At 50.3% G+C, this 17,673-nt stretch overlaps 1 protein-coding gene across 4 annotated transcripts in view; it reads left to right on the forward strand.

Moving 5' to 3' along the window:
- Positions 1-17,673, forward strand: part of PlexA (plexin A) — a 418,994-nt gene that overhangs the window by 292,386 nt on the left and 108,935 nt on the right. For all 4 annotated transcript variants that reach the window (XM_069324085.1, XM_069323905.1, XM_069324026.1 and 1 more), the window contains exon 2: positions 13,080-14,324. In XM_069324085.1, the coding sequence (XP_069180186.1) occupies positions 13,101-14,324 (1,224 nt within the window). In that variant the 5' untranslated portion in view covers positions 13,080-13,100. The remainder of the gene's footprint in view (positions 1-13,079; positions 14,325-17,673) is intronic.

Genomic DNA, 17,673 nt, shown 5'->3' on the forward strand with positions numbered 1-17,673 from the left:
AATCTCCCCCCCTCCCCAGCTAGCCACAATCTCCCCCCCCCTCCCCAGCTAACCACAATCTCCCCCCCCTCCCCCAGCTAGCCACAATCTCCCCCCCCCCTCCCCAGCTAGCCACAATCTCCCCCTCCTCCCAGCTAGCCACAATCTCCCCCCCCTCCCCAGCTAGCCACAATCTCCCCCCCTCCCCAGCTAGCCACAATCTCCCCCCCCTCCCCAGCTAGCCACAATCTCCCCCTCCTCCCAGCTAGCCACAATCTGCCCCCCCTCCCCAGCTAGCCACAATCTCCCCCCCTCCCAGCTAGCCACAATCCCCCCCACCTCCCCAGCTAGCCACAATCTCCCCCTCCTCCCAGCTAGCCACAATCTCCCCCCCTCCCAGCTAGCCACAATCTCCCCCCCTCCCAGCTAGCCACAATCTGCCTCACTCAGCCAGACTAGCCATCAGTTATTCATGACACAATTACCGCCGTTTACCTGCCCCTGGATTAATTACATTTTGCTGGCGGGCTTGGCTCTCCTGGAGGTCTGGGGGACCTGTAGCGCATGCTCCTGCCTCTCTCCTTGCTCCCTCCTCCTCCTCTCCCGTCCATCCTTCCTTCCTTTCCCCATTCCCTTTCTCTCCCATCCTCCTCCCCCCCCCCTTACTCATCTCCCCCATCAAGTCGTAACTGTGGTTTTAGAGTAGGAGTGAGAGGGACACCAAGATGAGCAATTGCCTTCATATATCCTGCTTTACTCTCAGACCTTATCTTCCTCTTCCTGTTCCTACACCCTACTACACCCCCTTTTCTACCTCTTCCTTCTCCTCCTCCTCCTCTGCTTGAAAGTTACACCGCGGGAAGGGACAAGGTAGCTGTAATAAGAGAACTGGTAGGTTTAGTGGCGATACTAGTGGTGGTAGGGACAATGTTCGCGGCATGAGAGGTAAAAGTGGTTGTAGAGCACGGTGTGGGGCAGTGTACACGGGACCAACTGTGGGTCCTTCAAGGAGTGCCGGACCAACCGGGCTGTGGTGGGCCTGCGGGCCGCTCCAAGCGACAGCCTGGTGGACCAAACTCTCACAAGTCAAGCCTGGCCTCGGGCCGGGCTTGGGGAGTAGAACTCCTCCCAGAACCCCATCAAGCAGGTATCAAAACGATCCCCATCCACTTATCCACCCCTCACTCATCCACTCGCGCTCTCACAATATGATTACAAATGGATTCAATGGTTCATTACCTTGTGATTGTTTCGGAAGTCAATGTATGGCCGGCCCCGGTCTCTGATCAGGGCCTTTTAGTTAGAGGTCTGGTCAACCAGGCTGTTAGATGCCGATGCTCAGGGTCTGACGTAAGAATTACAGCCTGGTTGATCAGGCATCCTTCGGAGGTGTTCTCTTTCGAACAACGTGAATGTGTTGCATACTAAGAAAAAACCCAACAGGCTTGGCTTGGGGGAGTCGAACTCCTAGAACACATTCTAGGTACAATCCAGGTAACGTCTTTCTCCCCAGTAAATAATTCCACATACTGATTGTTGCTGTTCATCACGATTCAGTGTTTCGGAGAACACAGCCTTCAGATTGACGCCGCACGACACAGGCTGCCCTCGGCGCTGTGAACGCTGCCCTCGGCGCTGTGAACGCTGCCCTCGGCGCTGTGAACGCTGCCCTCGGCGCTGTGAACGCTGCCCTCGGCGCTGTGAACGCTGCCCTCGGCGCTGTGAACGCTGCCCTCGGCGCTGTGAACGCTGCCACGACGCCGGAGTGAGGGGGGGAAGAGGTTGTGCGTGTTGAACAGATTGAACAGTCCGGCGGTAATGAGTCGAGAACGGAACGTCCACGTCGCAAACGGGACTGTCGTCAGCGCTTTCAGCCTTATGCCAGAGGTTTACAGCATAGTTGAATCATCATCATCGTGTACCTTGTGCTCATGATGTGGTTCAGACACATCAGTGCCAGCATGCAGCACTCGTTATTTCTGAAGTCTAACATGAATATAAATCGACGGAGAGTTGATTCAAGCTGCTGTGGGTTGGAGAGGTGGGTTTTGGGAAAGTGATGTTTTTAGCAAATTGCTTCAAAATTCTATGTATTTGCGATCGCGTAATGGAGTCCCTGTGCCTTTTTTCACCAACTTCGCGGTCAACTCCGGAGTTATCAGTTCCTGCGACGGCACTGGAACCAATCGTATTGGCGTTTGCCTTTCCATTGGAGACTTTCGGCGCCGTGGAGAGGGGAGACCTGCTGCATGGGTGACAGCTTCTCCATATCAACCTATCCCTGGCTTTGCGGCTTGGAGAGGTCACTCCAGACCGACAACCAGAGTGCAACTCCATAGTTTCCTGAGACTGATGGATGACTACTACAGTGACAAAATTACTAGTCTTTTACCCAGCCTGCGGTTGTTGGAATGGTGGTGTATAGATCCGTGTCATCCAATCAGTTATAGCGGGGGCAACTGTCCCACCTCGGCCATGGCTGGCTATCGTCTACATATATTAGATATAGACAATAAAAGTCATGACCTCATATGATTCCAATCTCAGTTGTAAACACAGCAATTTTCCAGGAAATAAGGGATGGCAGACGAGCAGTCACTGACACTCAAAGGCCTGAAAGCACTAGGAGGGAGTGTGTTCTGAGGAGAAAGCGCCAAGCCATTACGACTACATAGCACTGCGAAGGGGTCAGGATAAGGATTTGGGATGGGACGGCGGGAAAGGAATGGCGCCCAACCACGCGGAGAGTGAAAGCACGAGTATAGTGTGTTATATGTTCATTACCGAGAATTATATGTACTGGCAGCACAAAACAGCCACTAGACGGTGTGACATTGTACTTGCCAGAATTAGGCTGGGATATATGAGTGGGATTGGGTGGTTATAAATAGGAGCTGCCTCGTATGGGCCAATAGGCCTTCTGCAGTTGCCTTTGTTCTTATGTTCTTATGTTATGTTCTTATATTAATATCTATGGCCGGTGGCTGCAGGTAATCAATCCCCCCAATGGTGATGTTACACTCCAGTTGTAAGCTCTGTGAACTATAGCTGGGACATACTCTCCAACACTATCTGTGATTGCCCTGTTATCAGTGTTATCGGACCAAATGGTATGAGGTGCTTTGAGCTCTGTAACCACGCCATACACTCAAGAATATTGGAAGATATTCCTATGTTCTACCCAGAGCTTGCTAGTGCGTGCTAAGAGGCTGGAACTCCTGTGTCATGTTCCTCTCCTGAGTCCATGTATGACTAACTATCCTGTCAGATGGGGGTTTCATCTAGTTCATTTAGTTCATCTAATAGATGAATTTTTAGTTTTTGTTAATAGCAAAAATTAATAAAAATTAATTTTTATTTTTCAATAATTTTTATTATTTTAATTAATATTCTTTATTAGATGTTAATAATGTATTATTTTTTTTATCTACACTTATGTAAGTTTTCATATAGATTAGAGTAGCAGCACATTGCTGTGTATACCTAATATTGTTAAAAAAGAAGTCATCCTTTGCAGATGATGCAAAAATCAGCATGAAAATACTGCTGTACAAGTTGATATTAATGAAGATCGGCTTGTAGTTTTAGATATTCTTTCCCTTTGATATTAATATTAATATGTTTAGCGGCAATGAGTTCTAGGTACTCAGGAACGGCAGAAATGAAGAACGTAAACGAAACACAGGGCACAGAACACAATCAGAATACAGGGCACATAGGAGGAAAGCAACATGTAAAAGATTTGGGAGTTATGTCTGACGACCTGACGTTTAATGAACATAACCGAGCAAATATAGCGGCGGCGGCGGCTAGGAAAATGTCATTAATGATGTATTATGAGAATGTTTAAATCCAGAGACCTCACAGCAATGCTAATACTATTTAAATTGCTGGTGCTGTCCAGTCTTGAGTATTGCTCAATACTCATTTCACCTTTCAGAGCAGAAGAGGTCTCTGAATTAGAGGGAACACAGAGAACATACACGGCACGCATACACACAATACAACATCACAATTATTGCGACCCTCTCAAAGCTCTCAAAATGTTCTCTGTGGAAAGGAGACGAGTGAGGTATCAAATAATATATGCATGGAAGATATTAGAAAGCCTGGTCCGAGATTTGCACAGTAGAATTATCTGGAGCATACCTGGAGAGGGTTTCGGGAGTAGTTTTACTCCCCGAGCTCGGCCCGTGGCCCAGGCTCGGCCCGGGGCCCAGGCTCGGCCCGGGGCCCAGGCTCGACGTGTGATAACTAAGTCCAACAAGCTGTTGCTCACTTGGATTGTACCTGGACGGGGTTCTGCGAGTTCTAATACTCTCCAAGCTTGGCCCAGGGCCAGAGAGCTTGGTCCACCAGGCTGTTGCTTGGAGCGGCCCGCAGGCCCACATATCCACCACAGCCCAGTTCGTCCGGGCTGTGGTGGATATGTGGGCCTGATATGTGGATATGTGGGCACTTCTTGAAGATAACTATCTAGTTTTCTCTTGAAGATGTCCACGGTTGTTCCGGCAATATTTCTTATGCTCGCTGGGAGCATGTTGAACAACCGCGGTCCTCTGATGTTTATACAGTGTTCTCTGATTGTGCCTATGACACCCCTGCTCTTCACTGGTTCTATTCTGCATTTTCTTCCATATCGTTCACTCCAGTATGTTGATATTTTACTGTGTTAAGTTGGGACCTGGCCCTCCAGTATTTTCCATGTGTATATTATTTGGTATCTCTCTCGTCTCCTTTCCCAACCCGTCCTCGACTCAAGTCCATTACATCCAGCGGTCGACCCCACAGACGCATTCATAAATTTTAATATGCTGTTCATTCAAAACGGGAATTTTCTCAGGTATAAATTAATATTATAATATATTAGCATAGTGTATATATAGGCATAGGATAGGTTAGGTTAGGTGTTTAGGTTCTGTTGGCGATTATTTGTATTTGTAGTACGTGGGTGAAGCATTTATAGCGTTGTGATTCGAACAAAATTCGTCAGTGAAGCACTTGTTCCGGATATGTTCGAACGTCAGCAGTTGTGAGTCGTGTGTAAACCGCTTTTCATTCATAAACAGGGGGTTTGGCGGGTGCATGGAATCACTTTTGGATCTTTGTTTGGAGGACGGGCTGCCTTTCCAGTGAGTACATTTGGAGAGCTTTGAGACGATCCCAATAATTTAGGTGCTTTATCGCGTCTATGCGTGCCGTATATGTTCTCTGTACTCCCTCTATTTCAAAAATCTCTCCTGCTCTGAAGGGGAAAGTGAGTACTGAACTGCACCCAAGACGGGACAACACAAGTGATTTGTATAGTACAACCATTGTGATGGGATCCCTGGATTTGAAAATTCTCGTAATCCATCCTAACATTTTTCTGGCTGACGCAATATTTGTTTGGTTATGCTCCCTAAACGTTAGGTCGTCAGACATCATTATTTCTAAATCCTTTACATGCTGCTTTCCTTTTAAGGGTACATTAGATTGTGTTTTGTACCCTGTATTTTGTTTAAGGTTCTCATTTTTACCGTACCTGAGTACCTGGAATTTATCACTGTTAAACATCATGTTATTTTCTGCTGCCCAGTCAAAAACTTTATTATTAATATCTGCTTGAAGTTTATCAATGTCTTCAGCAGAGGTAATTTTCATGCTGATTTTTGCGTCCTCTGTAAAAGATGACACGAAGCTGTGACTTGTATTTTGATCTATATCTCATATGAGAATAAGGAAAAGCAGTGGTGCACGGACTGTACCCTGAGGAACAGAGCTTTTAACTGAGCATGGAATGCGTTCAAATGCGTGGCTTGGAGCGGCCCACAGGCCCATATACCCACCACAATCCGGTTGGTCCGTCACTTCTTGCAGGAACTTGCCTAATGTTTTTTGACGATGTGTGTCTTGAAGATAACATACAGGAGCTAAAAATGCGGAAGGAAATGTAGAATAGAACCATTGAGGAGTAGAGGTGCCATAAGCCCAATCAGTGCGCACTGTCTGAACATCAGAGGTCCAAAGCTGTTCAACATCCTCCCAGCAAACATTAGAAATATTGCCGGAACGAAGGTGGATGTATTCAAGAGGCACTTCGATACGTTTTTGCAAAAAGTTCCGGACCAGCTGGGTTGTAGGGGATATATAGGGCTGCGGGCTGCTCCATGCAACAGCCTGTTGGACCAAGCTCTCACGTCTAGACTGGTCCTGGGCTGGGCTCGGGTAGTAGAGCAGATCCCGAAACCCCCCTCCAGGTAAACGTGGCTGGCTATCGTCAGTACAACTCTGCCTTACAAGGCGGACTCGGGTCTTAAAGATAACGATTGCTGGTAATCATTTTAGTGATTACCTGTATGCTTGTTGATAAGCCTAGATAATAATTTAGCATAATATTTACATAGTCATTATAGATAATCACTCTGTGGTCGATTTCAAGACTTTCCTAGTCTCGCAGGCCAAGAATAGCTTGATCAGCGTGGCTGTTGCTGGTCGCAGCCTGCAGACCCATACAGGCCAGCCCTCACCTCCCAGCTGATCAAGCACTTGCTGTACGAGCTTATGTAGTTCCTTCTGAACCTGTATATATAGATTAATGATCATCAGATATAAGTATCACAGTATTGTGTAAGATTGTCGGGTACGCTGTTGTTGTGGATTATAGCAGGTGAAGCATGAAGAGGTAGGCCTTAATCACCCTCACGCCTCATAGTCTCTGTTAGGTGAGCTCTGCTACTCTCCACCACGGCTTTCACCACCGCCAACACTATACTCACCACCACCACCAACACAATACACACCATCACTCACCACCACGCGCCACCACCACTCTCTCCACCACGCGCCACCACCACACTCTCCACCACGCGCCACCACCACACTCTCCACCACGCGCCACCACCACACTCTCCACCACGCGCCACCACCACACTCTCCACCACGCGCCACCACCACACTCTCCACCACGCGCCACCACCACACTCTCCACCACGCGCCACCACCACACTCTCCACCACGCGCCACCACCACACTCTCCACCACGCGCCACCACCACACTCTCCACCACGCGCCACCACCACACTCTCCACCACGCGCCACCACCACACTCTCCACCACGCGCCACCACCACACTCTCCACCACGCGCCACCACCACACTCTCCACCACGCGCCACCACCACACTCTCCACCACGCGCCACCACCACACTCTCCACCACGCGCCACCACCACACTCTCCACCACGCGCCACCACCACACTCTCCACCACGCGCCACCACCACACTCTCCACCACGCGCCACCACCACACTCTCCACCACGCGCCACCACCACACTCTCCACCACGCGCCACCACCACACTCTCCACCACGCGCCACCACCACACTCTCCACCACGCGCCACCACCACACTCTCCACCACGCGCCACCACCACACTCTCCACCACGCGCCACCACCACACTCTCCACCACGCGCCACCACCACACTCTCCACCACGCGCCACCACCACACTCTCCACCACGCGCCACCACCACACTCTCCACCACGCGCCACCACCACACTCTCCACCACGCGCCACCACCACACTCTCCACCACGCGCCACCACCACACTCTCCACCACGCGCCACCACCACACTCTCCACCACGCGCCACCACCACACTCTCCACCACGCGCCACCACCACACTCTCCACCACGCGCCACCACCACACTCTCCACCACGCGCCACCACCACACTCTCCACCACGCGCCACCACCACACTCTCCACCACGCGCCACCACCACACTCTCCACCACGCGCCACCACCACACTCTCCACCACGCGCCACCACCACACTCTCCACCACGCGCCACCACCACACTCTCCACCACGCGCCACCACCACACTCTCCACCACGCGCCACCACCACACTCTCCACCACGCGCCACCACCACACTCTCCACCACGCGCCACCACCACACTCTCCACCACGCGCCACCACCACACTCTCCACCACGCGCCACCACCACACTCTCCACCACGCGCCACCACCACACTCTCCACCACGCGCCACCACCACACTCTCCACCACGCGCCACCACCACACTCTCCACCACCACACTCTCCACCACCACACTCTCCACCACGCGCCACCACCACACTCTCCACCACGCGCCACCACCACACTCTCCACCACGCGCCACCACCACACTCTCCACCACGCGCCACCACCACATCACTACCTCCCACATGAGCCGGTAGAGTGCGAAAGGCAAGAGCCAGAATTACAAAAAATATAAAACTTTAGGCGTGTAATTTGCATCATGCATCGGGGGGGTGAGTGCCGCGGGTGGCACTCACCGTGATATACACACCGGAATTGGCACAAAGTCTAGACGTGGATTGCCTCGTTAAGACCTTGCCGGCCTAATGCAGTATTGCAACTTGTTGGCTCGTTCCTCTGGCCTCGGAAACACTTGCCAATAAGACGTCTTGTGCGACACTCTTGAGCCAATTACATGCCACCTCGTTTCTCCAAACAGCCAATGAGATCTCTGATCAATTAACCAATCGGGTGAAGGCGATATTTTACCCAGCCAATAAGTGCTCTCTGGTCACGTGACGTAGTCGCTTCCTCAGCCGACGTGTGGTAGCTTTTATTAATTGACCAATTACGTGTCACCTCGATCCTCCAGCAGCCAATAAAAAGTCGTATAGTGATTGGTAATCCTTCATGCGCTCTCGTACTTTCTTTTGATACACATAACATATTTTTACCTTTAGAATTAAAACTCGATGACTTTAATTAAGTTAAAGAAGCCACGATAAATATTCGATGAAAATTAATGTTTAGCAAAGTAACAACGCTGCCAAACAGTATACATAGAACAGCGGCACAAGCTGGAGACAAGGAACGCCGCTTTTCCCGCGCAAATTTGAGCTCTGGAGAAGAATTTTGGGTTGGAAAGAAGTGTTTTAAAACGCCAGAAGACGCGCGCGCTTTTTTTTTTTTTTGTAATTCTGTGTTGCTCTTGAGCGTGTAATGCAACTCTTCCCTTCCCTTCCCCCTCCTGCTGAGTGGTGTGTAAATGCGATCACACTGCTTTATTGATCTCGTATGTCCTCTCCGTGGGAGGTGGTGCTCGCGCGGGGTGGCTAAGATGGGCTTTCTGGCTGTTGTCAAGTGTGCAGGAAGTGATTGTGTTGGCTTTGGGGCCTGGAAGGCTTCAGGCTTCTTGTCGTAGCCTCCACACGACAAGGAGTCTTCCTCCTGTTTTGGAGCGGAAGTGTTGGTTTAAGTCTCAGAAGGCGCCTTAGTAATTTTATCCGTTTCTCACCACTTCTGTAGCTGCACGATGCCAGTTTGGGATGCAGTTATTCCTCGGGTCGCCTAGACGCACTGTGAGGATAACTGGAGCTGGGAGTAAAGTCTTTTAAAATCTTTCTGATCTATTCGCTGGAGGGTTGATGCCACTGAGGTTGTGACTCAAGGCTGTATTGTAATGGGTTGTGATTTTGTGTTGTATTAAAGCAACTTCAGGAGCGAGTAGTATTTTTCCGCTTGTAACTTGGCAGTGTTGTCCCAGCCGGGGAGAGCCGGCAAGAGGGGAAGGGGTGTAGGGATGAGTTGTCTGGTGCAGGTGGGGCTGGCAAGATACTTCGTGTTGGTAACACTGGGTTATAGAAGTGAGCTATATTTCCCCCTCTTCCACTCACATTCTCTCCCACTATCTCCCATCTTATTTCCTTCCTCTCAATCTCGGTCGCCCCTCACTCTCTCCCTCTCTCCCGCTTTAACTCCCCATCCCCACCTCTCCCGCCTGTTCAGGTTCCCACTCACGGCAGGATATAAACTCTACAAAAAATCGATGAGCGTTTCGATTTTGTTGCATCTCATCCTCTGGGATCCCTCACTCAGCCGGAGTGGCGAGCGTTCCAACAATCCCCGTTGCCTCGATTGTGTTTCAAGTCGATTTCCTGTGATCCCTCTGACTGGTGTGGGATATTACCTTTCGTAAATTTATACAGTTTCGATTTTGTTTTAATTTTATCCTCCGGATCCCCTACTCGGTGGGAGACATAAGTGTTCCAATATTCCGCGTCGCTTCGATTTTGTTTCAGTCCGTCTCCTTTGATCCCTCTGATTAGTGTCGGATATTACCTCCTCGAAAAAAAAAATGCCTATCGTTCCAAATTTATTTTTATTCATTCTTACTCGACGATCTCTCACTTAGCGGCAGACAAGCGTTCCAATAATCCTTGGCGCTTCGATTTCGTTTCATCCCCTGTGATCCTGCTGACTGGTGCTGGACAAAAGACTTTCGTAAGTCTGTTCAGCTTCAATTTTGTTCCAATTCTTCTTTCTTCCGGGAAAAACGCACTTGTCGGAAATATAAATGTCCCAACAGCTCCGAGTCGGTTCGATTTGTTTCAACCCGTTCCCCCCACACAGTTATGGGTAGGACTGGCTGCCCCAGACCCCTGTGACTGGTCGTGCTGGCTCACCCAGACCCTGTGACTGGCTCCCCCAGACCCCTGTGACTGGCTCTCCCAGACCCCAGTGACTGGCTCCCCCAGACCCCAGTGACTGGCTCCCCCAGACCCCAGTGACTGGCTCCCCCAGACCCCAGAGACTGGTGGGGCTGGCTCCCCCAGACCCTGTGACTGGTGTGGCTGGCTTTCCTTGTTCTCGAGGGCTCGTACCTCTTGAAAGACCTTTGGAATATGAGGCTACATATTCTAGGGTACACAATATAGAGGGAGGGTAATATGAGGCTACATACTCTAGGGTACACAATATAGAGGGAGGGGAATATGAGGCTACATACTCTAGGGGTACACAATATAGAGGGAGGGGAATATGAGGCTACATACTCTAGGGTACACAATATAGAGGGAGGGAATATGAGGCTACATACTCTAGGGTACACAATATAGAGGGAGGGGAATATGAGGCTACATACTCTAGGGTACACAATATAGAGGGAGGGAATATGAGGCTACATACTCTAGGGGTACACAATATAGAGGAAGGGGAATATGAGGCTACATACTCTAGGGTACACAATATAGAGGGAGGGGAATATGAGGCTACATACTCTAGGGTACACAATATAGAGGGAGGGGAATATGAGGCTACATACTCTAGGGGTACACAATATAGAGGGAGGGAATATGAGGCTACATACTCTAGGGATACACAATATAGAGGGAGGGGAATATGAGGCTACATACTCTAGGGTACACAATATAGAGGGAGGGGAATATGAGGCTACATACTCTAGGGGTACACAATATAGAGGGAGGGGAATATGAGGCTACATACTCTAGGGTACACAATATAGAGGGAGGGGAATATGAGGCTACATACTCTAGGGGTACACAATATAGAGGGAGGGGAATATGAGGCTACATACTCTAGGGTACACAATATAGAGGGAGGGGAATATGAGGCTACATACTCTAGGGGTACACAATATAGAGGGAGGGGAATATGAGGCTACATACTCTAGGGTACACAATATAGAGGGAGGGGAATATGAGCACCAGAGCAGCTCACTGGTGCTCTAATGGAGCCACGGCCGTCGTACGATGCTGAAGTGGTTACAACACACTTATCTTGAGCTCCTTAATTATAACTGCTAATTCAACTTGAATTTTACCCTCTCGAGCCATATTCAACGTGTAATTACCTAATCATATACTTTTGAAGCTCAGTCGAAAGTAACTGTGAATATGTTTAACCTTTACAGCACTTAACATGCCCTACTTCAGTCATGAATTGTTTGTTTCTAAAATGAACAGTATAAGCCCAGGCTAGTCATTCGCGGCTAGGTGATGACGAGGTGTTGGCCAGAGTGACTAATGGTCTCACGCCTACTGCCCCCCCCCCCCCGGTGCTGGCTCCCCCTGCTCCCTGTTTTGCTTTAATTATGCACTGACGTGTGTCTGATTGTCTGTTGGGACCCCTGCCCAGTTGTAGAGGACAGGACGGGAGGGGGGGGGGCGAGACGGCTACTAGCTGTATGGCCAATCAGAGAAGAGTTAGGCAATGTCGTAACCAATCAGAGAAAGGTTATATAAGTGTCGTAATCAGGGGATCAGTTTGAAGCGCAACCAGAGCCAATTGGAATTGAGTTACGAGCGGCCAAGCCAGTCAAAGATATGGACCAGACCTGCGTGAGGGATTAAGGATCAATATGGTGCTTGACAGCTCGCCGGAAACTACGTGTGGTCCCAGAGGGTGGTAAAGGAGGATGGGAATGGTGGTTGTTGTTAGAGATACACTACGGAGTTTAAGGACACTGACGAACGGACGGGTACACTGACGGACGGACAGGCACACGGACCTTGATATTCAACCTGTCCTCACGAATAGTACATTGCATGTTGACGTAAATGAAGTATATTTTTGGCCCTTAACAAACGGGTGTACTAAATATCACAGCGGCTCGCAAAAATGACATGGTGTCGCGTTTTCTATTCGTGGGTCTTCGGTTATGTTAGGTTTGGGGAATTTAGTATTTCAGTTTTGTGAAGTTGTGAACTCTCAAGAAGCCGGGCTGATAGAGGAGGGATTAGAAGTCCGCAGGTGTGGACGTTGTGCTGTATGGGTGTTCAGGTGTGGCAGAGAGCTCTTCAAGGCATGGGCGAGGTTGAGGCATAGGGCTGCCCACCGCGTAAGTTAGCGGTGCTAAACTTGGCCAATATTGATTGTAGGTTAGTGGTCGAGCGACACCTGGTGGCCGGCACGAGGTTGGCCTGGGGCTGGTGGCCGGTCTAGGACTGGCCTGGGGCTGGTGGCCGGTCTAGGACTGGCCCGGGGCTGATGGCCGGTCTAGGACTGGCCTGGGGCTGGTGGCCGGTCTAGGACTGGCCTGGGGCTGATGGCCGGTCTAGGACTGGCCCGGGGCTGATGGCCGGTCTAGGACTGGCCCGGGGCTGATGGCCGGTCTAGGACTGGCCCGGGACTGATGGCCGGTCTAGGACTGGCCCGGGGCTGATGGCCGGTCTAGGACTGGCCCGGGGCTGATGGCCGGTCTAGGACTGGCCCGGGGCTGATGCCGTAGTGTTTATATAATGTTGTTACTATATGGGTAATGATGTTGTTATATGTTCTAACGTTGTGTTGTTGTTGTTGCAGGTGTGGGATGACGCGCGGAGTATGAGTGTAGTGACCCTGGTGGCGGGGGCGGCGCCCCCCGGTGGCCCTGGGAGGCGCGGGGCGCCCTGGGTGCCCTGGCGCGGGCCCCTGCTACTCCTGCTCCTACTCTTGCTGCTGGCAGCCGAGACGACCGGCGGAGGCGAGGGCGAGGCCAGGGACTCGCTGTTCATCGTGGACAGGTACGAGGACGATCCTTGGCAGCAGTTCACGCACTTGACGGTGGACAAGAACACCGGGACGGTGTACGCGGGCGGCGTCAACCGCCTTTACCAGCTGGACCCCAACCTGCGGGTGCTGCAGAACGTGGAAACCGGTCCCGTCAACGACTCCACCGACTGCTCCGCCAGCGACTGCAAGACCGACACCGTCCACACTTTGAAGGCCACGCAGAACGTCAACAAGGTGCTGGTCATCGACTACACCCGCTCGCGGCTCATCGTCTGCGGCACGGTGCGGCAGGGGTCGTGTCAGGTGCGGGACCTGCGGGACATTGTTTCCCACACCCGAAACGTCAGCGAGGCCATTGTGGCCAACAACGCCACGGCGTCCACCGTGGCCTTCATCGCCCCGGGGCCGCCTAACCCGCCCGTGTCGCACGTCCTCTACATCGGCGTCACGTACACGGGGAAGTCCGTGTACCGCGACGAGGTGCCGGCCGTCGCCTCACGCTCGCTCGAAGATGACAAGTTCTTCGACATCGCGGTGACGGACGTGACGACCAGCACGCGGATGCTGGTCAACTCGCTGGCCCGCGAGCGCTACCCCATCTCCTACGTATACGGCTTCGGCTCCGAGAAGTTCAGTTACTTCCTGACACGGCAGATGGAGGACACGAACACGGGCTCGCCCTACATCAGCAAGCTGGTGCGTGTCTGCCAGAACGACTCTGCCTACTACTCCTACACGGAGATACCCATAGAGTGTAAGGACTCTCAGGGCAAGCGCTACAACCTGGCCCAGGCAGCCTACGTGGGCAAGCCGGGCACCGACCTGGCTACCCAGCTGGGCATACAGACCAACGACGACGTACTCTTCGCCGTGTTCTCGCCGTCGGATCCCACCGAGGGGGAGACGTCGCCGCGCCCGGGCCAGACAAGCGCACTATGCGTGTACAGCATGAAGTCGGTGAGGCGCATGTTCATCAATAACATACAGGAGTGCTTCCGAGGCAAGGGCGACCGAGGACTGGACTTCATCTCCCCGTCGCATCGTTGCATCGAAACGGTAAGTCAATGTGATCTGTTTACTTTTCGTCCCCGACACACGACTCTCGACACTAGATGTTATCGGTACTGAAAACACGGAGAAAGTGACAACTAGTGATATTGTTATCAAATAAATGTTGTGAAGAAAGACTTCGAAGTATTAACAGGTGGTATTATTTCATTGGAGACATACGCGAAACCTTTGAGATAGGCTACTGAAGAATTTACATGAATACAAAACATTAACTGTCTGAGATATAGGCAAAATTCAATAGTGACAAGAAACGACTGCATAAGTATTTTGAAAGTAGCAGGACCCATGGCGGTGTGAGAGTGAAGGCGGGAGATGTGGTACACACTAGTGCCTCTCATACTATGGTTTCCTACCATTTTTATTTGTAGATGCTAAACAACCTCGATATTCTGCCTTTCCTGCCAAATTTCCAAGAGTGTCACTTTGACGTGGTGCTCGGTCCTAAGCGTTTCCACGCCTGTAGCAGGAGTCAGAAGTATTGGAGAATGGGGGGAGTCTCCTTTCATATTCTGATCTCTAACAACGCATAAATTAGTAGAAGTACAGTCGGTATACTTTCCCAGCATATACCCCAGTTCATAACGCCACATGTTTCCTGTTGCTTGTCTTTCCTGCGTGTTTGGAGCAGGCCGTTCCTGCCTCTCATAATTGTTGGGATAATAGGACCTGGCCTTGGATGCAATAGCTGGCACGCAAATCGCTGATGTGATACATGCGAGCTTTAGAAAAATGTGACCATGTGGTTTATAGGCCATAAAGTGCGCACGAAGCAAGAGCTGGCAATTCAGGAAAATGGGCCTTCAACTTCCTAGCTGACAGAGCCCAGCGAGCTAGTCAACAGTCACATCTGGACGACACGATACTTTGTGGCGCAAAAATAGAGGACACAGAAAACCACCAAATTGATGTGATCCATGTTCATTTATATAATATATATATATATATATATATATATATATATATATATATATATATATATATATATATATATGTGTCGTACCTAGTAGCCAGAACGCGCTTCTCGGCCTCCTATGCAAGGCCCGATTTGCCTAATAAGCCAAGTTTTCATGAATTGTTTTTCGACTACCTAACCTAACTTTTTTGGCTACCTAACCTAACTTTTTTGGCTACCTAACCTAACCTAACCTATAAAGATAGGTTAAGTTAGGTAGGGTTGGTTAGGTCATATATCTACGTTAATTTTAACTCCAATAAAAAAAAATGACCTCATACATAATGAAATGGGTAGCTTTATCATTTCATAAGAAAAAAATTAAAGAAAATATATTAATTCAGGAAAACTTGGCTTATTAGGCAAATCGGGCCATGCATAGTAGGCTGAGAAGTGCGTTCTGGCTACTAGGTACGACAAATATATATATATATATATATATATATATATATATATATATATATATATATATATATATATATATATATATATATATATATATATATATATATATATATATGTCGTACCTAATAGCCAGAACGCACTTATCGGCCTACTATGCAAGGCCCGATTTGCCTAATAAGCCAAGTTTTCCTGAATTAATATATTTTCTCTAATTTTTTTCTTATGAAATGATAAATCTAACCATTTCATTATGTATGAGGTCAATTTTTTTTTATTGCAGTTTAAATTAACGTAGATATATGACCAAACCTAACCAACCCTACCTAACCTAACCTAACCTATCTTTATAGGTTAGGTTAGGTTTGGTAGCGGAAAAAGTTAGGTTAGGTTAGGTTAGGTAGGTTAGGTAGTCGAAAAACAATTAATTCATGAAAACTTGGCTTATTAGGCAAATTGGGCCTTGCATAGTAGGCTGAGAAGTGAGTTCTGGCTACTAGGTACGACATATATATATATATAAATTATTACATTTTTGTACAGCCACTAGTACGCATAACGTTTCGAGCAAGTCCTTGATCCTAATTTTCTCCGGAATACGACCCGCCAAATAGTTTAACAACCAGGTACCCATTCTCTGTTGGGTGAACAGAGCCTACAGTTAAGGATTGGCGCCCGGTCAATCCTCCCCGGCCAGGATACGAACCCAGGCCAAAGTGGTCGCGAAGTGCCGGGCGAGTGCTTTACTACTGCACGATGCAGCGGTCCCCGTCATTGTCATATAATGAGCCACAAAAAAAAACCTTACGAGTTCAGTGAAGAGCCCTAATCATCTCACTCAAGACCACACACTGCTCCTCTCCCCCACACCACACACACTGCTCCCCTCCCCCATCACCACACACCCTGCTCCCCCCCCCTCGCACCACACTCTGCTCCCCCTCCCCCCTCGCACCACACACCCTGCTCCCCCCCCCTCGCACCACACACCCTGCTCCCCCCCCCTCGCACCACACACCCTGCTCCCCCCCCCCTCGCACCACACACCCTGCTCCCCCCCCCCCTCGCACCACACACCCTGCTCCCCCCCCTCGCACCACACACCCTGCTCCCCCCCCTCGCACCACACACCCTGCTCCCCCCCCCTCGCACCACACACCCTGCTATAGAAACCTTGTATGTTGGCAGACACAGTAAAGCTTCCATACTACCTGACCTCTCCTGAGAGTGCTCGGAGTGTTCTCATATATGGATAAGAGAGCTTTCCTATATATTGAAAATGTTGGTTCCGGTCCCTAATCTTCAGGATCAAATAATAACTTAGTAGAGAGAGATGCTGTAAGTGGAGTTTAATAAACGTAATTAAAAGCACGGGCTGCACAAGTATAAACCCCGCCTAATTAAGCTTATGCCGGACAAGTAAGTAAATATTATCGAAATATTTCAGATAGGCAGTGATTTTATTTTGATTTTAGAACCAACAACTCTCTCGCTGCCATGGTCCCACAGTGCTGAGAACCGCCACTTACCCTGGCCCCACAGTGCTGGGAACCGCCACTCACCCTGGTCCCACAGTGCTGGGAACCGCCACTCACCCTGGTCCCACAGTGCTGGGAACCGCCACTCACCCTGGTCCCACAGTGCTGAGAACCGCCACTTACCCTGGCCCCACAGTGCTGAGAACCGCCACTCACCCTGGTCCCACAGTGCTGAGAACCGCCACTTACCCTGGCCCCACAGTGCTGAGAACCGCCACTTACCCTGGCCCCACAGTGCTGAGAACCGCCACTCACCCTGGTCTCACAGTGCTGAGAACCGCCACTCACCCTGGCCCCACAGTGCTGGGAACCGCCACTTACCCTGGCCCCACAGTGCTGGCAACCGCCACTTACCCTGGTCCTACAGTGCTGGGAACCGCCACTTACCCTGGTCCTACAGTGCTGGGAACCGTCAGTCACCATGGCCCCACAGTGCTGGGAA

The sequence above is a fragment of the Procambarus clarkii genome, chromosome 1, assembly GCF_040958095.1.
Source record: "Procambarus clarkii isolate CNS0578487 chromosome 1, FALCON_Pclarkii_2.0, whole genome shotgun sequence".
Classification (NCBI taxonomy): domain Eukaryota; kingdom Metazoa; phylum Arthropoda; class Malacostraca; order Decapoda; family Cambaridae; genus Procambarus; species Procambarus clarkii.